We start from the raw sequence: 24,758 nt of genomic DNA, 5'->3' as shown, positions 1-24,758 counted from the left end.
AAAATGAACCCTGTTTTGTTTTTCTCAGAAACAGATACATTCAATAGCTCTTGAAACATCGTTTTATTTATCAGTTGAAATGTTTCTTTTTAAGCAGTAGCAGTAACTATGAGCTGGTTTTTGGCTTGAGGAAGATAGTTATCATTGTTTCCTTTTTCTTGCACTGGATTTAGTGATATCATTGCTGGTACATGTTTTGTTTCCAAGATCCTAACATTATGCATTTCATTTCACTTTAAAACAATTAATATCAATACAATCAACATGTTTGCAACAATAACAATAATCTGCCTTATTGGAGATCACTTTAAAAATACAGTGGGTGATTGCTTAACGAACAGTTCGGACTACACACATATTGGACAACAAACAATTTTCAATGCAGAATCAATGCTGCATTTAAGATTTGTAAAACTGTATTTTACTGGAATCTATGAATGGTTTATGGAATGAGAGTTTCACAGTTGTATACCTAAACTTTTTTGCATTAGTTGATTTCTGGTCTCTGAATTTTTGTAAGTGCTTTTCTGAACTTTTTATTTTAAAAGACTGATAATATTATGTGGCTAAAAAGAGTGGAGTGTCAAGAACTGTGTTCACTACATAAACTAAGCAGGAGATAATAGTCAAGGTAGAGATTGGGCATATGATGTCTAATGTTCCTAGGCAGTATGACTTCAACAGGTGTACAATAGATAAATCCAAAAGACTCAAGCAGATAATGGAGTAACTAAAATTGCGTTTGAAGTACAAAGATGTGCCATGTGTGAAAAAAAATGGAGAGATTGTTTTTAGATTGTTATTACATGTAAATAAACATAGAAAGAAAGTATATAATTTTTTATTTATTTTTGGGGGTCTCCAGAACGAATTAATCAAATTCCCACGAAAATCTATGGTAAATCGATAATCGGTTAACAAACATTTCGGGTAACAAACATTGTCTTGAACTGATTATATTTGTTGACCAATCACTCACTGTAGTTTTTTCCCGACTTTTTGGCAACTGAGCCCATTGTCAGGAGTGACACAGGAGATGACAAAAAAATAGGTTGGTATTTTGGTAGAAAGGTGAAATGGGTGATTTGAATCTGGTGTGTATATTTAGAGAATGATTTCATTAATTTGAGAAGTAAACAAACACGAATATCCTCCACTGTTCAAAGAAATTCATAAATTTATCTAACATGCAGTTCTTACTACTGATTCATTTGACTAATTTGGTAGTTTTTATTAGTTGTTTAATATTGTTTAACTGCAAAACTATTTTTACTTTTTGTTTCTTTAACACATCTAATTTAGAATGTTCTGTATCCTGTGAAAAATGTCAAGGACCAACTCCTCATGATTGCATTTCATGTCTTGGTAATTTATTATTAGAAGAAGGAAGTTGTGTTATCAGCTGCAAAGAAGGATTTTATCAGGATGGAAAAGATTGTAAAGGTAATTTTTAAAGTATTAATGTTTTTTTTTTACACAGTAATAACATTGCTCACAATAATGGGTGCCGGCTTGATGATAACCTGTACCTGAGGCAGAACCGACTTTTACCATCTCTGCTTTCAGAATGATTGCCAATAGATAGCACTTCTATTCTGGTAAGAACTACAACAATTGAACAAAATTATGGAATATTTTGTTATATTGTTTTGGAAAAATTATTTTGATCCTGAAATAATCAAATTCATAAAAATGTAATTGAATTTTTAACAATTGGCAAATATAACAGACATATTTAAGTATTTACACACCAAATGTCATAAAGATATTTGCATAAATTACAAAGTTACAGCATTTTAAACAAAGTAAGTTGAACACAGTGGCGTAGCATAGTGGGGGTGGCAGGGGCGGCCCACCCCACGCAGCACTTTTAGGGAGCGGCAAAATTTCACAATAAATAATAATAGACTAATATCTTGTAAAAATTTGAACCATTTCATTTTGTATTTTTGTCACACCTACAATTCGGACCGATTGAAATGAGCATGGAATTTTTCATTACTTATTCTGTGATGAAACATAATTTTAGTGTTTTAAATTGCGATACCTAAATAAGGGGTGACAAAAATTTCCTCCGCCTCGGGTGGCTGACACGCATGCTACGCCACTGGTTGAACAAAAATATGGAACACTGATGGTTATGCTTTGTAGGGCATCTTCTGCTTTAATTGCAGCCATAATTTTTCTGGTTATTGTATAAATACGTTTTTTACATAGTTCTGGATAAACTTCTGACTAAGATTCTTTAACTGTCTTTTTTAATTCTTCTGTGATTGTAGCTCTTTTTGACACCATTTTCTTCAGAACATTTCAAACATTTTCAATGGTAGATACATCTGGCCCGTTGGCAGACCATTCTAATATTGTATGTTATGTTCTTGAAACCGTTGTTTAATCTGTTCAGCGTTATGGCATGATACATTGTCATCCTGGTATATGAAAGTCTCATCATCAAAGTAACCTTCAAATGTTTTAACCACTTTACATCTTCCTTAATTAAATATTGATTTAATTAAATGTAAAAAATACTTAAAACTGAAAAAAATGAAAGAAATGAGTTAATTTTGAAGAGAAAGCTTTAAAGTTTATTTTCCTTTGTCTCGCCTTTCTGCAAAGTCTGACACTGATGAGTTATCTTGTTTACAACTGGATGACTTTGAGAACAGTTGGTGTCGTCTTTCCCAGAACATTTACATAGATGCCAGAAGGAATGAACAACCTAAAGTAGGGTGAATACTAGCTGGGCATATATTTCTAAATATTTTGCAAAAATTACATTTTTTTTGTGATTTCTGTTCCCCAAACTTAATTAAACGTATACATAATAAAATCGATTAATTAAAATAATATTGGATGCCATTTTTGACATCATAAAGTAGCTTTAAATAACTTTACCAAAGTAAAATCTGTGCGCTAGAACTTCAGAACGATGAATGTAATTTGATATCAAAATGCCATAAAAAACAATTAAACATTAATCACGTGTCATTAAAGGTTAATTAAAATTGCTATAAAATTTTTTTGTGCAGGAAAAAATTTTTGAAAAACTTTGGAGACTTAAAAAACATATGAAAAAAATTTTTTCAATGGCTCAAACGCCTGTTTTTTATTTAATGCTATGTAACTATGTAATGAACTTGAAAAAACTTGAGTGTGGGTTAGAAGGGGTAATAATTAATGACTGCGGGGGGCGCTGTTGAGTAACCTCGGCTGCTGGTGACTTTTTGTCGGAAATTTTGTTAACACTTTTTTATTGTAAATTACTGAGTCTTTTATTTATTTGCTACCTAAAATTGGTATGTTTTTTGCTCTATTGTGTTATTCTGTGTCATTAGTTCTATTTTTTTGGAAATGTTCCCACATACTCCTCCAGAAGTGTTAAAGCAAACCCAATAAGAACGGATGGGAACTAAACATCATCGTTCACCAAGTGATTCGGGTGTAAAATATCCAAAGTTAGAACATTATTTTAAAAGGCAATCTCCTCTGGACTCAGATAGAGAAGAATTGTTAACCTTACGGCAATATTTGGAGACGACTTTAAATGCAGTAATGATGCAGTTGAAGTATATCGAAGATAGGCTCGCTAATTCGGAAATGGCCAACCAGTCAACCTTGTTTTCGATAAGGAAATTGGAAACTGACTTTTCTAAAGTATGTTTGCGACTAGATAAACTGGAACAGCAACATCAGTTACCTTTGGGTGACATTGGTGAGTTACACTCTTTTGCCTACGATAGATAAGTTAATGCTTCAAACAGAAGCAATTTAATGTTGTTTAATCATAGTGTGAGGAGCTAGCCGAGGGTACGGAGTAGTTTATTACTCGTGTATCACTTAATTGGCAAACTATTTCATGAGAATAGCCCTCTGTTTGTCAAAAAGGATGGCTTTTCCCAATTCAAAGAAAATCGAAGGTGGAGGGACTTACAGTGTTAAGTAAATGTTTAAAGTGGGATTTGAGGATTTCATAATCACTCTTTTCCTCGTCAGGAGTCCCGATACCAGTTAATCAAATTTAGATACGTGGATTAACACACATGTGGCAAAGATAACAAGGATTTGATTCAGACAATGATGAGACATTTCTTAAACAAATAATAAAGGAATTTAATAAAAATAGAATAAACAAAATTACACAAAAATGGAATAATTCAATAATTAAATGTAAACGATTGAGAGATTAAGCATTGAGAGATTAAACAATTGAGAGAGAGAACTCACAAATTCAATGTTAATCATACTACCTCTAGATGATTTCTCTTTATCATGACCTTTAGTTTATTTAGGCTTCTTCCAGTTCTTCTACTTCTGTTCGTGGAGAGGTCTTGAAAGGCACATAATTATAAAATTTAACTAATTTAACTCATTATTAAATTTATGAGGGATATGACCAAGGCGCTGACTTTCAATATAAGTATGGAATACGTCTCACTTCTATGAGATCTTCATGCGTACTCTTTTAACTAAGGGCGTTGGCCTTAGTGAGCAAATATGGGATACTTCTTTACTCTATGAGAGCTTCTGACGTACTCCCTGAATCATGCAAAACTATGACTATATCTCACACTTTTCATCCAATTAGCATTTAGGATTTTCTCACGTGAACAGAGGAAGAAAGGATTTATAGAGGGGTTGGCAATTCACAGGGTGGTGAGATTTTTGTTAGATAGGTGGAAAACAGAAGGATGTTTCAACTTACGTTAAAGGAAATGGCTTTTTATCTGTTTCCCATGTTAGAAAAACGATATTTTCACACCAAAAATTAAAGAATATTTTCTTTCAAAATTTAACTTTATAATTAAATTATTAATTAGTCCCAGGGTCTATTCGGATCTCACAATAGTATTCCACTCGAGTTGGATTTGCGGGATTATATTGTTAACTTATTTTCTAAGGAATTGGATGTGACTGATCTGTCGGAGCATAATACTGTTGGTGTTTCCCATTTGAGAAGTAAAGCTCGGGAATTCTATAGCATCCAGTTGTCATCCTGGAAATGTTGAAATTATTTATTGCAAAAATTTTGGACGAAAATTCAACAAGAGGGCAGGGAAAGACAGGTGAAATTTAGGTTGGCAACGGATCTGTTGTTTAATTTCCGTGTTCGCCGTAAAAACCTGGTTACTTTTTTAAAAGAATACCGGGAAGCTGGTCATCGTGTTTTTTTTTTTTGTGAGATGACGTATTATATGTCAGTCAGTCAGTTAGTCAGTCTTTATTTAAAGAGCATATGCACATATCTGGCCCTGCTAGGTGCTTTACCAGATAAGTATACATAAGAATTATTTACATATTAACAGTACAAATCAATAGCACACAAAACATTATAGTCAGTTGAAGTAATACAAAGGAAAATAATATTAGCAGAACATCAAGCAAATATAAGAAAAAAAACAACCATGCACTGCGCTAGCCACCTACGTTCTAGCGGACCAGCAAGACGTCAAAGTTGAATGGGACTGTAGGGAGATGGTAACTATATGTATTTATATTTAGATATTTATGTAATCTTTATATTTCCGTTGCTAAGTTCACAATGATGTCATTTGCAACGGATTATAAGCTAGTTCGAAAATATTTGAAAAACATGTTAACTGTACTAAGCATTTGATTTACAATTTGTTGTTTTATTTGATTTATTTTCTTGAGAAAGGTCTTTTAACAAGACCGAAAACGTTAGAAAGTTTCGCTTATAAACTTCGGCTGCAAGAAAAGGTGTTTTAGTAAGTGTTTTGGTAAGTGTTTTGGAAAATAATATAAATACAGTTTTACATAATGCAATAAACAGTAACATAACAACATACAGGATTTGCAATAAGATATACAGTAGACTATTCAAGTATAATATCTTGTGGTATACATATTAATAAGAAATTAAATGTATTAATAGTAGATCAGATGTTAACAATTATTTATGGTTATTTCCAGTTATGATAACAAATATTAGAATAATAAAAATGCCTAAAATAACAAGGTAAATGTGATAATTAACAATAACATGTAAGGATAGTTAAATGCTTATGTATCACATAAGTATGTATTGCATATAACAAAATAAATATGTATTATTTACTATAAAATATATGTACTTTACGTGAAGATATTTATTGACTATTATTAACAAATATTTATAATCTAATAATTTAAGATACTAAACAAACTTAAAATTAAAAAGTAACACAGTGTAAAATATTAAAATGAAGTTAAGGAAAATAAGATGCTCAGCATTGAGTACACATAGTTTCAATGAGCTCATATCTATCATTAGACAGATATAGCTAAATGCATCAGTCCATTTCAACCATCAGTGAGAGGTAGGTTGAAATACTTATTCAGTCTATAAAAGCACCTGATGCACATAGTTCAGATGATTTCCTTCTCTTGTTGAAGTAGGTTGATATCACAGATGGAGACAATTTTGAAGAAGGCTGTAATCGCAGATATTACAATTGTCGATTTCAACCATGAAAGTTCATAAGAAAGAATGTCAGTAGGTTGAAATTCTTAATCTTGTAAGGCTCTTGAAAGGCATAGTTAAGAGTTTGATCTTGAAAGGCATAGTTAAGAGGTTGATCCCATAGTTTTGGTTAAACAAGATGATCATGATGAAATGTGTAGGTTGATTACACGAAAGTTGGTCACATAATAAGGTTGGTCACACAAATAAACATTGATAACAGGAGGAAAAGTTGATCACACAAAGATGGTCGAATGTTAAACACATTAGCATAGGTTGATAGCTGGTTTGAATGCAATAAGCATCATATATATGATACAAGACTTCTATTTCTTTGTCATAACATCAAGGATGTCTACATGGCAGAAATTAATTAATACACTCTATCCAACAAAACACCTAATCAAAAATCATTATGACATTCTGTACTAAGATATTTACCAGAACATGTAACTAAAATCACTTAATAAAAAGAAAACAAAAATAATTCCATAAACGAATCCCCTTAATAAAAATACAAGAAGTACACAAATACAATTAAACTGTAATCCTTTAGATTGATTAATGATTGTACTTTGAGTGATAAAATTAATTTTGCTGGCAAGTCGTTTGAAAGCATTATAAATATCATAGTTAGTCCAAAAGTCTGATAACTCACATGGCCACATTACTCCATAACTACCAAGCAGTAGACTTAACTCCAATTGCTCTTTTTCAAAAATTATACAATCAAATATGTAATGTGTAGAACCATCCTCCACAGAACATGAAGGACACAGGTTTGAGCTCCTGTTAGTAAATCTAGTGAGATAACTCTCAAACTTGCTGTGATTCGATAATAGCTGCGTAGTACAAAAGTTTGGTGTATACCATTTGAGGCCAATAAAGTTTTTAATATTGGGGTTAAATTTATATGTGATGTATTCTCTATTATTTTCCCATTTGATCTGCCAGTTATGTAGAGCATCCACCCATAATATTCGATGTAAAGTTCGTAGACTAATTTTATTATATTCTACAGGCAATGCAGTGTTTTCAGTAGCCTGTTTTACTAAATAATCTGCCCTCTTATTGCCTTGTACACCTTGGTGGGCCCTTACCCACGTGATTACAAAGTTACAGCTCGTAGTCCGTAGTAAATTTCGTATCTCTTCAGCAAGTAGATGTAGTCTTGAACTTTTAAGAAGAGTAAAAGCAGATAATGAATCTGTAAATAATTGTATAGTTGTTTTAGGATGATAATTATTTGCTTATTTAATTGCCTGTAGATTAGCAAATAATTCTGCTTGGAAAACTGTACAAAAGCTATCGAAGCATATCGATTGACTGAATATCTGTGTGTTTTCACAGATGCCATTGGATGCAGCTTTGAAAACTACAAAGCTGCATCCAATGGCATCATTAATTTTTGATCTGTATAAATATAAGTATAAATATCTAATTCTGCAGATTGTACATCATCAAAATTGCAGTTTAAAGAGCAACCAGGAAATGAGGTGTTAGAGTATGGAAAGCTCCACTCAACTTCATCGCTGGCTATAGTGCGTAAACCACACTGAATGGTCTTTCCCCATTTTAGTTGTTGGTATCTCTCTTTCTGTGTGATCGCAAGATCGATTGGCAATTTCTTTGCAATCACCCGAAGACTTTGATTACGAATAGTTCGATATGCTTTAGTAAGAGGTATGAGTGCCCACCTCTGTTAAGATACTAGTTTGCGATTGAAATGTACTTTATGTATAGCCCAACCCCATGTGCCGCACGCATATGTTATGATGGGAATGTAAATGGCATCATAGATGAAGGACAGTGCTTCAGCAGAAAGCTCCCAGGTCCTTCTTGCCACTTTAGCAAAAGATTGTAAAATTAGGCCTGTGTGATTAGTAATATATCTAACATGATTATCCCATGACAAATGAAAATCAAGCACAACACCTAAATATTTTATTGTTTGACCAATCTTAACGGTATTACCATTGTCATCTACGTATTATATGTAGTGGGTCTTACTAGTAAGCTCATGCAGGTACAGCAAGGGATGGTGGTGGAACCACTTGGGATAGGATGCTACTCTAACCAAGCTGACATATAATATTGTACCTATGGTGTCAAATACAAATGTTTCAGCTCAAAGCATTTTCCCCTGTGGGTAGAATTAAAAGCATTGTATGTGCTGCTGTCTCTAATTTTTTGACACAGTTTACATTACACTTTCAGAAAATTCTGCTGATGAATTTAAACTGTCAGGATAAAATTTTCATCTGCTCTTCTATATACTGATATACTGCCATCATCACCATAGCCAATAAATATTTTTGATTCATCTATGAACATAACTCATAGCCAATCATTAAAAGTCTAGTCTTTATAACTTCAGCTCATTTCAAATCATCATTTTTTTTGTGATATAGGGCATTGTTTTAGCTTTAGTTTTAGTGATAACATTTTTCTGCCAACCTCTTCCTTACTGCCCTGTTGAATATATTAGAATCTATCTCATTAACATCTGTTGAAATGTTCTAAAGAAAATGGTTTCAAAAAAAGAGCTAAAACCACAGAAGAATTATAGAAGACAGTTAAAGAATCCTAGTCAGAAGTTGATTCAGAACTATGTAAAAAACATATTTCTACAATACCACAAAAAATTATGGCTGTAATTAGGGCAGAAGATGGCCCTACAAATCATAGCCATCAGTGTTCCATATACTTTTGTTCAACTTACTTTATTTAAAATGCTGTAAGTTTGTAATTTATGCAAATATCTTTATGACATTTGGCGTGTAAATACTTAAATATGTCTGTCATATTTGCCAATTTTTAAAAGTTCAATTACAATTTTGTGAATTTGATTATTTCAGGATCATAATAATTTTTCCAAAATAATTACAAAATATTTTGTACTTTTGTTCAGGGTTTGTATTTGCAAACCTCTCTAAAATAAATTTATGGGATTTCACTCTGTATTTGACTTACTGTTGTTGTTTTTACTGTTTTTGAACATTTTTACTGCTCATTTCCCTGCTTGAGGCAGTCACCTCATTGCCCATCAAGCTGGCTATGGTGTCAGTTTGTTGCCATATGTCATATGTATGGCAACAAATTGAGAAACAAAAAAAGTTTACATATATGGAGGTAAAATTAGTATCATGTACTGTACATGTACGGTACATATATCTGTGTTTTGTTTCCCCTGTAGACGAAATAGGAGACAACTGTCTTTTGATGCTACTTCAATGAATTAAAACACAAAATCAACAAAAATCAAACACTTTTAGTAAATAAATTTATCTTCATCAGACAAAAGATATAACTTATAATGGAATTCATTGCAAACATTCTAGAGTATCAACAGAATGACACAGATGACTGAGTGGTTAAGGTGACAACCTGTTGCTCTGGAAATCGGGTAAAATCTGGACAAAAAATCCCAGAAATTTTTTGTGGATGGTCTATCCAGATATGTCAGGTACTGTCCCTCACCACCTGGCTGCTCCATTGTGAGCTTTGCTGAACCCGTAATGAGCTTGCTAAAAAATTTTTAAAAAAATGTTTTGTTAGTGCAGAAACAGTTAAAAAGAAATACCAATAGAACATAAAACAAACTTAAATTTAAAACACATGATTATTTATTTTGACATCATCACAATGTTGAGCTGCAATTTTTAATCATATCTTTAATTTATGTAATTTAAAATATATGCTCTTTATCTCAAATTATTAGTGTCTTTCCCTGTACATCACACTTTTTCTGTTAGCAATAATATTGTGCTGATAACACAATGCAACAAATTGCAAGGTCATAAAAACTTTTTTCGAAAATGTAGGCATTCTTTATGTATTTCAACCTCCTTAATTCGAAAATGGTACTCTGAACATCGTTTTTGCACAAATCGCATATTTTGCAATAATGATAATATACACAAAAACACCTCAATGCTTCAATACCTGTCGGCCATTCTGTGTATATGAAGGAAACATATGACAACATTAAGGCACTTCTTACTACCATTCATTATGAGGATCACAATTGGATGGTGTGTGGTGATTTCAAAGTGTTGAGTATGCTTCTAGGACAACAATCAGGATATACCAAGTTTCCCTGTTTCATCTGTGAATGGGACAGTCGAGCTTATAACAAACATTGGGAGCAAAAACAGTGGCCTCGAAGGTTGGAATTGGTTCCAGGGGACAAAAATATTAAGTGTGACCCTCTAGTGGAAAGAGACAGAATACTCTTACTACCTCTGCAAATCAAATTGGGCATAATGAAGCAGTTTGTCAAAGCATTAAATAAGTGTGGCAACTGTTTCAAATATCTATGTTACAAGTTTCCCAACCTGTCAGATGCTAAGTTGAAAAAGGGCATGTTCACTGGTCCCGATATTCGGAAAGTAATGCTAGATGAAGATTTCCTTCATTCAATGAATGCCGTGGAGCGAGAAGCCTAGACTGCTTTTAAGTGTGTGATTCAAAACTTTCTGGGAAACAATCATAGCCTGGAATATATTGACATAGTTGAGAACATGCTGATGTAATTCAAAATACTCGGATGCTCAATGAGTTTGAAATTACATTTTTTAAATTTGCACCTTGACTTTTTTCCTCCAAACCTGGGTGCTGTAAGTGAGGAACAGGGTGAAAGACTCCATCAGGATATCAAGGACATGGAACGACGATACTAGGAAACTTGGGATGTTTGGATGATGGGTGACTACTGCTGGATGCTTCACCGTGAGCACATAACGGAAATTCCCCATAAGAGGAAAAGCAGGGGCCACGCCATGACAACTAAGAAAGCACGCAATGAATGATATTAGTGCATGTTTTGTACCACATTCTCTGTATGCATCTGTTCACTGTGTATATATTTCAATATGTGGTTGTTTTAAACTTATATTCTACTTCTGCATGATTCTTGTGCCATATATAATAATGATATCATATATATTACTTCTATATATGATATCATTATTGGCAAAATATGCGATTTGTGCAAAAACTGTGGGTGATACAATGTTTTGAGTATCATTTTTGAATTCAGGAGGTCGAAATACATAACGAACGCCTACATTTTCGAGAAAAGTTTTTTCACTGTTGCATTGTGTAATCTAACTAACTCTTTTTGGGGGAAAATTTTTGAATTGAAAAATGTTACTTCCAGTTTGCACTGGAAGTTTCCATATAGTTAATCGAGGCCTCCTGCTCCTAAGCCTGTCATATCTATCCTTGACTTTCATCTAACTCTATTCTTGAGATTAGGGAAGGACAGATGATGGACAGACAACTGGAAATTTATAGGTCTACAATTTTTTCAAATTGCAACCTAGTTAAATTTTGTTCTGTTGATATTCTAGAATATTTGTAACATTTTTTTTTTTTGTCTGATGACAGTAAGTTTATTTACCAAAAGTGTTTGTTTTTTGTTCTATTTTGTATTTTATTTGTTAACGAACACTGAAAGATAGTTGTCTCCTGTATGTTGTCAATCTATCCTAAATTTTGATGTGTAACTCTATTTTGAAATTTTATTTTTCTTCATCTTAATCTTCATCTTAACCTATTCTTTTGTTGTCTACATGCCTTCTTTCTGGTCTTTTTTTGTTCTTTATTTGTTGGTTGACTGGATTGATTGGTCACCAATTGGATTTTATAATTGCTCTGTTTATATATTAATGAAAATCTCATCACAGGAATGTGAATTGTATCTTTGGGCCAGACAGAATATAAATATGGGGGCTTGTGGCGAGAAAGAGAGACTTTTTCTATGTGCATTGAATAAAGAAATTTGGTGTTGTAAAACTTAATTGTCACACTTCCTAACCAATGGTTGCATCAGAGAAGGGAAGTGACATTGATGGAAAACTTTATTGGTTATCTAATAGGTCAAAATTGAAAAAGTTCATTTTTTTCTTGGAGGGGAGTGTATCTGAGGATCATATGGATCTAGCTACATCCTCCTTGAGAGGAAAGCAAAACACCATTTTCTCTAATTTACAAGCAGTTGTTCAGGGAGAAGTAACCCAACCCTTCCGGGAAAGTGAGTCTTCATTGGGATGAAAAGAGATGGTCATCACCTCCATGACCCAAGTTCAGTCTTTAGCAAGAGATCAGGGATCAGTCAGGATGGGATAAGACATAAATTGTGACCAATCCAAACTCAGAATTTGGGGACAAATTTTATAAAAACCCAGCTTTTCAAAGACATTGGGTTCTCTTAGTCCTTTTGTCCATTTAATCATGTTGCACCATGTGCTTGAAACCTTACAAACCTGATAGGAACCTAATCTTCTCCTCACCAAAGGGACCAAGAATTTTGGCATGCTTTTTCACCTCTGTATNACAATACTGCTGTATAAAGGTAAAGCAGTGGATTGCTGAGTTGCTCTATCCTCGATTCTGTTGAGTTTCTCAAGAACTGTATTTTGTATGTCTTTGTTAAATTCCATTTGTACAATGTTAGTGATGTTGTTTTCAATATCTTGTAATTTTTCAATAACAGCTTTTTGGTTATTAATTATGTTTGCCGCTGTATCTAGGCTGAACATGTTGTTATCTATTTTTTCTAGTTTTTCTAATATATATCTTTGTGAATCTAGCACTTTTTGTGGTTCTGTAAGTTTTTCTAGATCTTTTTTATTAGCCATTAAATTCAATTTCTGTTCTAGAACTTCAGGAAGTTCTGTGCTGGATATGGCGTCTTCTGCTAAGCCAATTACTTTTTGAAATTGATCTAAAATGAACTGCATATGTTTAGGGGTTTCGAGTCTACCTTTCGGGTTAATGAGTGCGTAATCTTTTATTTCTTTGAGTATGTTATCCGCACTGCTTCGAAAAATATCTAAGGTTGTAGATCCCATTGTGTAATAATTAAAATATTTCACAAATATAACACAAATACCAATATTATATATATAAATTTCAATAGTAATACCTCAAAATACTAAAAATAGATAAATATATAAATAATAAATCTATGTATTTATACATATAATAATAATATTAACTAATAATCTGTGCCTTAGTAAGTGAGATGCAGTAGAAGTCTGAGAAACAATGAATGAATGATGACGAAAGAATTTGCTGCAAAAACCCCTAAACTGCCCTCTAATTAATGCCCAAGAATGGAGTCCACTGCCACTGTCAGGGGATATTGTCCTCTATCATTTCTATGTTTGAAGATATAATCTGATTTATTGTAGAAGTCTGTGTGTCATCTCAAAAAACACAAGTTTAATTGTCAAACTGTATACATCTATATGTTTGCCACTAGTACTCTCATATGGTTTAATCTTCTTGTGTCATTTTGACGAAATGTGAGAATGGTGAGCAACCCTATCTTTAACTGCAAGATAGGGAGTCTAACACTAGAATGCAAAGGCATGGTAAAACCTATATTGGTAGAAACCTTACATATGGTACTGTATTACACACACACACAGATTTTTAATGCTTAATTGTTGCTGTTATCTGTTACTATCATAATGGTTGTATTTTATTATTATTTTCTTATTGTTATGCAAACCAATTTTCACATAGAGTTCTGCTTCAGTATTCTTTAGTATATCTGTATATTGTTTATTACTTATACCAGGGGTGTCCAACCTTTTTGTTTCTCTGGGCTGCATTGGAAGAAGTCAAGGAGTTTTGGGCCACAAGTTTATATAATATATACTTGTGGCCCAATATACAAGTAATACTTAAGGTCTAACATGTCTAGATTATAATAATAAGTATTAAAACTTTATCACGAAAAAAGATGTTTTAGAAAATTACTTTTATAGACACTTTCAATTTTTACTTAGAAATAGATAAATTCATTTATTATAAATATAAAGAGACAAACGAAAATTTATTTGAAAAACACAAATATTTGTTTTATTTGGGTCTCTAATTAATAAAAAACGACGAAACACTATTTTAAAGTGCATTTTTATTCAACTAATATATTTATGAATAATATGTAGCCCAAAAAGTAGGCAAAGCGCCAAATGAAATTTTTTACATCAAACTAAAAGAAGTAGCCACATTTGGCACATTTGGTGCAATGTAGCCAAATCTTGCAATGCTGGAAGGAATAATAAATAAAGCTAGAGTTGTAACTCAAAGGATTATAGACCCAAGTGCGGGGGAAAAAGGAGAAAGGATAAAAGATAAAGAAGTGAGAAAGGTTGGAAAATTAAGAATTAATGTTAATGTGAAAGACGGAAATTAGAGAATGTCGATATTCTATGGTGAATTTCCGAATAATACAAAATACAAAATATACAAAATATGTCTGTGAATGTCCGAATATTTGGTTATATTATTATATATTTGAACAATCGTCCGTGTATGTCGACAAGCACAGATAAGCTTTGGTGGAGGTCGAAACAACACTCAAGAAGCAGATGTCGACAGCGAGGCGACAGTCTGTCGCCAAATCCTTTGTGGGTAGCAAGAGGTAGGACAAGGTCTTTTGATCCCGTGAGGTGGGGATCGGTTTGTCAGGTCGAGTGGCGGAGGATGAGAGGGATCGTCGGTAAGGCATCGGCGATATCCGAATAAAAGACATCATTAACAGATCAGTTCGTAATCACATAATAACGTAATCAGTTCGTGATTTGTAAAGAAAAGTATCTTTCCATAGATGAGATTTTTTTCTTAATAAATATCGCTGAGAGAAGCAGCTGTAGCTAATTCAAAAAGTGGAGGGCAAGGCTATACATGCTGTCATTGCAAAAAAATGTGTTCCACGAATAAATGCAGTTGTAAAAGCAAGGGATTCTTGTGCAATTTAAAGTGCTATAACAGTTTAAATTGTTGCAATAAATAAGATTGTATGACGATAATCACATAATTTATGTGTAAGTTTATTATTGTATTATTTTCTTTAATGATTTAAAATGTACTGTTCGTTTTAGGTTCAATAGTTTATTTAAATGTGCTGTTACTTAAGCTTTCTCCTATTTTCACATATTAAAATGTTGCATTTTTGTCTTAACGTAATAAAAATGTTTTTATTCAACATTCACCATCAGTGCATGCTGAATGTCGACATTTGTCAGTGTAAGTGAAAAATAATGATATTTAGCAAATATTTCGTACATACACAAAACAACTGTGTGAATGTTGACATTTGCCAGATATCGGTCTTTCACAGTAACATCAATATTTGCATAACAGAAGATCTATTTAACCTTTCTCACTACTTTTTATCTTTTGGCCTTTCTCTCCTTTCCCCGTTTTACCCAAATTTGGGTCTCTAATTCTTTGAGTCACAACTCCAGCTTTATTTAGTAATTCTTCCTCATTCACACATCTCCAAGTGTTCAAGTATTTGAAAATATTTCCTTTCCACTCAAAAATAAAATATGAATAAAGGTTTACGGCTTTGTGAAACTTCTTTTTTGAGTTTATGACCTTGAAATAAANTTTATTTTAATATATTAATTAATTAATTAGCCTAAGTAATCTAATTAATTAGGTTACTTAGGCTATTTTAAAATTAAATAATATTTTTTTTTATTTATAAACGAAAATAAAATTATACATTTAATTTTGTTGATCAATAAATAAATTTAATTAACAAAATCCTACTTTTAATTCTATTTAAAAATTGATTAACCAATTAGTCATTGATCAATTGTTCTTATATTGATCATCTATGTGCATTGTTCCAGCAAATTTTTTTTACTTTCCATCTCCCTCTCGATTTAATCTTAACTCGTCCATCAATTAATAAAGGTTTAGTTGAAAAACTTTGTTTTTATTTTCAGTTTGTAGTAAAAACTGTAGAACGTGCACAAATTATTTAAATTGCACTTCTTGTCATTCACCACTTTCACTTTTGGATAATGAATGTGTTTCAAATTGTGGAATTCAAAAATATCCTGACAGAAATAACCAAATTTGCAAAGGTAAGACAAATTTATTTATTAAAGTTTTACTTTAACTTTGATGTAACGTAAGTAATTAATAATGAACATTTTAGTTTTTGAATTAAAATATGTAAAATGTATTCAAAGAAATAACATGTAAATGCAATTTCCAGCAAACAAGTAAAAAAATTTACTGGGTAAATTACCAGAAAATTACCAGTAAATTTTTTTACTTGTTTGCTGGAAATTGCATTTAGGTGTTATTTCTTTGAATATTACAGTTCCAGTTTATACATGTGTCATTTTTTGTTTATGTAAAATGCATTTTTATTAATGATGCAACGAATATTTAGTTACTATTTGGTATTTGGCCTATGTTTTGCTATTTGGCCGAGTACTTGATATGTAATCACTATTTGGCTGAATATCAAATACCTAAAATAGGAGTAAGAAATAACAAAAACACAGTAAATTAATCATTTTGGTAACTTTTATTAATTCTGAACGTACATTTAAAGTTTGAGAAAGTGCAATTTTTTTGCTTATTTATGTAAAAGATCAAAGGAAAAGTAATATAACTAAGTTATTTTTTTAAGAGATCAAAAAAAGGTAACAAATTATATGAAACTACCTAGTTATTATGTAGTTTAGTCATATATATGCTCATATATAAAAGAACAAATCCTGATAGGATAATTAATGCAGAACCAAAACTACTGGTGCTAGAAACTTAAAAATTTGAGGGTGTGTTCCTTTTGTAAAGTTTAGTCATGCTAAGAAAAGATTTTACGAAATTCAATCCTAAAGGGGATGAAAAGGATAAAAAATTTGTAAAAAATTTTTACTGTGTGGGCACATTAGATCGAAACTTAGGTCATAAAATGTAAAAAAATAATAATAATTAATGATCTGTAAAGTGTTTTTATGAAATCGTCCCTTATTATAAACTTGAAAATTAAATTAACTTTTTTGTTTCATTGTTGAAAATTATTTATCATAACTGAAGTTCCAGACAGCTTGGTGCCTGAACGGCCCCAGGCTTTCACCCGTGCACGTTAAGTCACTTTCATTACAAGCATTTAGCTTTCCAAAATCTACGAGAACAATTATTTGGCATTGATGGCCGTGAATTTTGCGCTAATAAGCTGCCTTGACTTGTTTGATTATGTTATCAACTGAATTTCATATTTATTTTCACATTTTTTCTTTGTGGTCCTTCTCTATTCTTTTTCTGTGTTTTACACGTGTAGGTCAATTCATTGTTATCCACATTTGATATCATCATTTATAACATACTGCCATGATGCTTGTGTCTGTTCGCTACAACTGTCAAGAATTAACGCAATTGGCAAAGCGTAGTGACAGTGGGCCAATAGAGAATAGGGTGCATGTGTGGCCGTCGGCCATAATATTGTATAAAATATATTAATTTTAGTTAGTTTTAAGTTTCTTTGTTCCTTTATTTCTGACTTTTCTAGAACCTTCCTTTCCAACCTTTTCCCTTGGGTGGGATTAACAATCCCAAGAAATGGGAATGGAACAAAGGGTGAAGTGGGACCCTAAGGCAAAAAAGAACAAAGGAAAGAGCAGTCGAGGTGGAACTCTCGAGGAGGACTGACGAGAGAAGGTAGTGCTCTGGATCGCGTGTGAGACGATCGGAGACTACGAAGCTAAAGGAGAAGTCTGGGCTCGAAGTCCGTAGAATAAGGACGGAGAAGTGGTGCAGCGTCAGATTGAGTGTAAAACAATTAGAAGCTACGAGGAGCCAGCGAATCGATAGGAAGAAACTCTTATAATAGAATTTTAGAGGAAGCCATCGAAAGAATCGTACGAAAAGACATAAAGGAAGGACGAGAGACAACGTTCCACGGAAAGGTCCACGTGGTGTTCCACCCAAGGTTTCGAATTCAAAGTCCCGGGTATTTCCTTCTCCCTCTTATACTTTATTATTTCTCTACTCTCCTTTTTTTTTTCCTTTTTAGTCATAAGTAGTGTAAGAATTATTTGTAAGTTTTTGTATCGCGTATAGTCGTAACCCTCAATTAATCCGCTGTTTGTTAGATCAAATTTTAACGCCTGTACGTACAGTGATCATTGTATTGTTGGGATCTGGAAGAAACGAACCTGTTTCGAAGTGACAATAAATATCTTTGTGTTCAATACATCCAAAGTGTATTTATTTCGTACCTTTCCGCTCGCGGGACATTGTACTTGTCGCAACGAAACACCACACATGATCCTTGCCAAAATTTTTGTATGTGGGTTAATCAAGTCGAATATTTGGCTATTCAGCCACGCTCCTGGCTGAATATTTGGTATTCGGCCTGAGGCTGAATATCATATTCGTTGCATCACTAATTTTTATATTTTGTATAAGATTTGATAAATGATATAAATTTTACCTAATATAAGATTTTTGTATAAATATTAGAAGATAACATGATATCATCGACTTAAACAAATTTATTATTTGGACATCTTTGGTATAAAATGAAATACATTACTAAACTATTAAAAGATGAATGTAACAATAAATGTTGCTTATCAATATTGTTTATACTAATTGCATAATGTGTAATGTATACTGAAAAACTTCTAATTTGATCTTTGAGTGTCTTTGTGAAAAGATTAGCTACCTTTTAGTACTTTTCTTGAGACAGTTATGTTTCTTTCTGAAAAACATGAATGTAATGGTTTTTTGCATCAATATGTTTGATTCTCTTATTAATTCCATCACTCAGTCAGCTTAATATTGCTTTGATTATGCTCAAATAGTTTGGAATATTACTTACTTTTTTAATTTACTTGTCACTGTTTTATCCACATCATTTTTCCTGCTGTTTCAGCCATTATGGCATACTTTGCTTTTGTTAATGACAAACTAAGAGTTCATTCCTTTTGACACATTGAATTAATACAGTTAAACTTGTCTATAATAGAATCAAACAGGACCAAGCAATTCTTCTGTAGTAGATAGGTTTCTGCTATATACTGATTATTTACTACAGGTATCTTTTGATTAATGTGTTTAATTAATTTCTCGATGCTACCACATAAATAAAATTATGCTAATCAAATAGATTAGTACTTTGGTATTTGATGGAACAATCAACACCTGCTAGAACAAATTTTTGGTTAATAATAAATATTTTTGTTTTAACTTTAATTTTGTCATTCATAAAAAGTTTTCTACAATAGAAATTAGTAACTGTATTTAAAAATAAAATGAAACCTTAGAGCTTAACTTTGTCAGAAAAAAGTTATACTCAATCTGGTTCAGTTTTTTCACTTAATGCGTGCAGAACACAGTTGTCATCATGTTTTACAATAATTTCAAGTGGATGAAGTGTTTCAGCAATATGTTTCTGTGACACACTAAATCTGTTACAAGTTCATGAGTTCTTATTCATTGATTTTTAGCACTTTTTTCCTGCAATTTCTTTTCATCAATAACTTTTGGGTGGCTTGTACGTTTTGTATTCTTTAGTTCAAAACTTTCTGAATGAAACTATCAAAACAATATTCGACACATTCCGTTTATGAGCATCTTCCCCATACACACTTTGAGTATTTTTTACTGTTTGTATAACATTATATCTTTTACGAAACTTAAGAAGCATAATATGCCTGATATGCTTTTATTTACAATCATTTTGACTTGATTGTATTCAAATAAAATATGTTGTAAAATGTTTAAAATAAGCTTTTAAACAAAGAATACAATCTCATATTAGTATTAATGTGTTAAATTTCACAACTGTTATAATCAAATCACATAAATTACACAAGAAACTTTTCTGTTTCCAGCCAAATATATAGAGAAACAAATGTTTTCTGTCTGATTAATAGGACTACAGCAGGTTCACTTACATTCTTAATTAAAATTCTATCTTGGAATGCCAAATAACAGATTCAAATACAAATTAATTTTTTAAATATAGGAAAAAGTTTTTTAAGAACTATTACTTTACATCCATGTATAAATACTAGTCTCTTAAATTAACAATAAAATAACTAGTTTTTATGAAATTAACATTATGTTGTTATTTTTCTCCTCTTTGTTGCCTGGTTGGTCATAACACAACTGCCAGGCTGCCAGTAATGACTCTCAGTCTTCAAGATTGATAAGTTTTTTTTTAATGTATCTTTGAAAATTTCTAGAATTTCCACAGTTTTCGTATATTCTTTGTTGAAGTTCAATTTAATTAATTGTGCTTCATCAAGTTTGGATTTTACCCCTGGTTCCCTAGCGTATAAGGTTAAAGACATAACAGGATTATTCTTTTCAATGTTGTATTGATGCTTTTTGATTCTTTTATTGATGGATTTATTCGTAGCACCAATGTATACTAGTTTACAATCAAACCTTCCATCTGTAATTGAGATATGGTATACTCCAGGGGCCTGATTTTAAATTTATTTGATCTTTCCCGTTACGTAATATTTGGTGTAACATGCTATTATGTTTAAAGGTGATTTTTGCATCCACATTCTTCACAATTTTTTCATAGGTTGATTCAAGTCTTGTATCAAAGTTAACCACTATATATTTGGACTCAGCTGGAGTATGTCATGTTTGTACAGTGCTACAGTGGTGTGCCATCATTGGAAGCAGTGGAAGTGCTGCTTCCCTTGTATTTTCTAAAAAATAAATACATATTGTGCGATTATTTTTATATAATTAAAATTAATATCTTATTATAACCGCATTATGTATCTTATTACAAATTTCTATATTACATTTGAAAAAATGATAAGATTGCTATTGTATATTCGAATATTAGTGNTCCCTTGTATTTTCTAAAAAATAAATACATATTGTGCGATTATTTTTATATAATTAAAATTAATATTTTATTATAACCGCATTATGTATCTTATTAGAAATTTCTATACTACATGTGAAAAAAACAATAAGATTGCTATTGTATATTCGAATATCAGTGGCAGAATGGAAGTGCTGTATTGTCAGCTTCCAAACAACCAGATTATACTCATTAGCGCTTGTGCTTTACAGAGCACCAACCTCACCTGGTTTAGCTGCTAGAAGTTACACATGTATAATGCTTCCATTTCTAATTCTATCCAGGACCGGTTCTGGGCTATTAGCCACCCGCCTGCTAGATATTTGGCTGCCCTCGCCCGATTATGTCAATCATGAGTAGATTTATAACTTAACCCAACCGATAAGAATTTACTGGTATGTTTTTATGATAGTTCTGTATAGTTGACAGGAGTTTAAAAAATTCGTTAAAATATTTGATATTTTTATTCCGCTCTCCCATCTTATATTACTTACGGATTTCAATGTTAAACTAGTGATATTACGATTTCCCATCTTTAAGGGGATGCACGAAAAATGTACAATTCTTGTACAATGTTAAAAACTTAACTGTTCCTTTGACAGCATCATTTACAACTAAATTTAATGAATGAGAGAGATGCACGAGGTATAGAAAAAGCTCTAGAATTTATTTTCCTTAAATTTACGATTTATGTATCCGTTGTCGTAAAAATTTCTTTTTCCACTTTTTTCCCAAGACTACAAATATTTAAGTACAAAGTAACTGGTTTTAACTTATTTCTACTTAAGAACTAATTAAATAATTAAGAGATTAGGGAATTAGGAATATAAATAAAACCCTGATGAAAGGGCCGGAATTTTACTTAAACAGAAGCTTAACCAAACCAATCTCTAGCCGAGTACATTGGGGACTGATTTCTTGGTAATATTAGATGTAATAAAGACAGAAATTTTCCAGTTCAACAAGAGTGACTGAAAAGTAAATTTTGGAAATTTCTGTGGACATCTGGGGCTGTATTCTGTTCACTGTCTCTGGTCTCTCATCTCTCGCAAGTCGGTCGCTGATTTGCTAATCCAAATGATTAGCCAATCAGCGACCGGCTTGTGAGAGATAAGAGACCAGAGACAGTGACCAGAATACAGCCCCTGGTCTTAAAACGAATTAGTTAGAAAACAAACGACAGACAATCTATTAAGTTTAACATATTTAGGTTTTTACAGCTGTGGTGAGAAATGTTTAAAATTTACAATAACACCTGTCGCGTCCTTTGATATATACTAGTGATGCGACAAAAGAGGCATTTGACATTAACTGGTATCGGCATCCTGGGGATTTGCCCTGCATGCATGCACTGCACACCTACCAAGACCGTCTCTGATTCCATCTATGAGCCACTCATAGAGAGCAATTTTAACTAAGTGGATTGTTTTAGTATTTAAAAAATAAAGAATATTTTGTTATTTTTATGTATGTTTCTTCACAAAACTATATCTAATTATTCATACAATTGAATAGTTTGTACCAAGTATGTATAATTAATTGTATATCATCACACATTTTATTTTAACAAGTAAGTTTTTATAATTTTATAATTTTAGCCTTTATATTGTGGCTAGCGATTTAGAATGTAATTGTGATATTGAAAATTTATTTTTAAAAGTTTTGGCTCAAGACCATATAATGAAAAAGAAGACATTATTAAAAGAGAAAGACCAATGCCTAAATTAAATATAAATTCGTCAACAAAAAAATTTGTTTGACATTTTTATGATAAAATTTACAAAGACGTAAAATGGCTTTGTGAATGCATTGAAATGCAAAAATTGTTTTGTTGGTTTTGACTACTATTTTCAAATAAAATTAGTGTATGGAATAAGAATGGCTTTGATGATTTAAATAATTTGAGTAAAGCTTGCAAAAGACATGAAAATTGTAAATCCCACATCAATTTTTTCATAAAATTGAAGCAATTTGGAAATTAAAATAGAATAGAATTTAACATTAGTAAACAATATAAAATAAATATTGAAAATTATAACAAAGTTACAGCTAATAGATATATTATATCTAAGTTAGTAGATGTTATCAAAGCAAGAATTGACATTTAGAGGGCATAGGGAATCTATTTAATATAATATAACAAAGGTAATTAGATTGAACTTGCTTATTTATTACGTGTATTAGATAATCTATTAGTTAAAAATACATGTAGAGAAGTCTATGGTTTTTACTGGCTTATCGAACAAACAAATACGAATGGACCCTAGAACCAGTGCCAGCCCAAGGCAAGTTTTAGGATGGAGTGAGACTTTATTATGGTGCCTCCATGTTGCCCCTGATATATACCCTTTAAATTTTTTTTTACCATTGAGGTGCCCCCTAGGACTTAGTGCCTGGAGCAGCTGCTTCGTTTGCCCTGTGGTAAGGCTGGCTCTGCCTAGACCATCACTGACTGATTGCCCCTGGAATTCGGCTTCTTGCAGAAACACAGCTTCCCTATCATCAAACGTCACAGCACGCCACTGCAGTGCTATTAAGCTATGAATTGCAGTCTTGTTTTGCAAATGTAATTTTAAAAAAAATGGTGCATAGTTGGTGCAAATTCCTTGTGTAATTTATTTCAAAGTACAGTGGAACCTCTATATTTGTCAACCTCTATATTCATAGTATTTGATATTCATCACATTTTGATAATTTTTTCCCTCCCATATTTGTCAGAATTTACTGTATTTGTCATCATTCCCAATACTGGTAGTGGTGCTACAATCGCATGCCTGTACTGATCAGCTAGCTGGGTTACTTAGTGTTTCCAATTTAGCTATTTTTTTGCTAGATTAAGTGTATTTCTGAACAATTTATCTATGCAAATTACCTAAATTATAATGGCCTAGCTATTTTTATAATGCTATCTAAATATAAAAAATCAAACAGTTTTAATGGAAACAATATGATTTGAACATTTTTATTAAAATGTCTAGGTATAAATTTGAATTTTGAGATGGCAACGCTATGTCAGCTAGCTGTAGTTAATCAGTCTGCTTTGTGCTGTCGTTGTGTGTGTTCTGTTCTCGTGTTGGTTATTTTCAAAAACTCAAGTTCCAATGGCTCCAACAAAGCTCACTGAAGAAAAACAGCAGAAAAGAAAAGCTGTCAGAACAACAATAGAGATAAAAAGTAATTATTTCTAACAAGGGAACTGTCGGAGTGTCTTCTAATAAATTTTAATAAAATTTAGTTAATAACTACATTAAAATTATACAAACTTTATTTAAAATTTCTAGCATTCACTAAAAGTGTTAATCAGAGTTATTAGCAATCAAATGTCGTACTACTTTATAGTAGTTTAACATAATTATGCAAATTTTTAGAAGTGAAAGGGTCGCGGAGAAAGATGGCGATATTACATTTAGAATAAATTCTGGAATTTTCAAAACTGGGAGAATTAACAAAATTTAGTTAATAATTATGTTAAAAGTATACAAACTATATTAAATTTGTAGTATTTACTAAAAGTATTAATCAGGATTAATAGCAACCAAATTTCGTACTATTAACACAAATATGAAAATTTTTAGTAGTAAATGGTCATGGAGGAAGACGGCGATACAGTAATACCTTGATTTTCGTTGACTTTGG

The 24,758-nt window shown here is 31.9% G+C and overlaps 1 protein-coding gene across 1 annotated transcript in view; it reads left to right on the top strand.

Annotated features, from left to right (window-relative positions):
- Window positions 1–24,758, top strand: part of LOC111639622 (extracellular matrix protein FRAS1-like) — a 181,214-nt gene that overhangs the window by 111,376 nt on the left and 45,080 nt on the right. The window contains exons 11-12 of the mRNA XM_023385519.1: window positions 1,303–1,443; window positions 16,216–16,356. Coding sequence (XP_023241287.1) covers window positions 1,303–1,443; window positions 16,216–16,356 — 282 coding nt within the window. The remainder of the gene's footprint in view (window positions 1–1,302; window positions 1,444–16,215; window positions 16,357–24,758) is intronic.

This window comes from Centruroides sculpturatus, unplaced genomic scaffold (assembly GCF_000671375.1).
Source record: "Centruroides sculpturatus isolate CEXI.00-Female unplaced genomic scaffold, Cexi_2.0 scaffold976, whole genome shotgun sequence".
Classification (NCBI taxonomy): domain Eukaryota; kingdom Metazoa; phylum Arthropoda; class Arachnida; order Scorpiones; family Buthidae; genus Centruroides; species Centruroides sculpturatus.
This window is presented reverse-complemented; position numbering and strand designations above follow the sequence as displayed.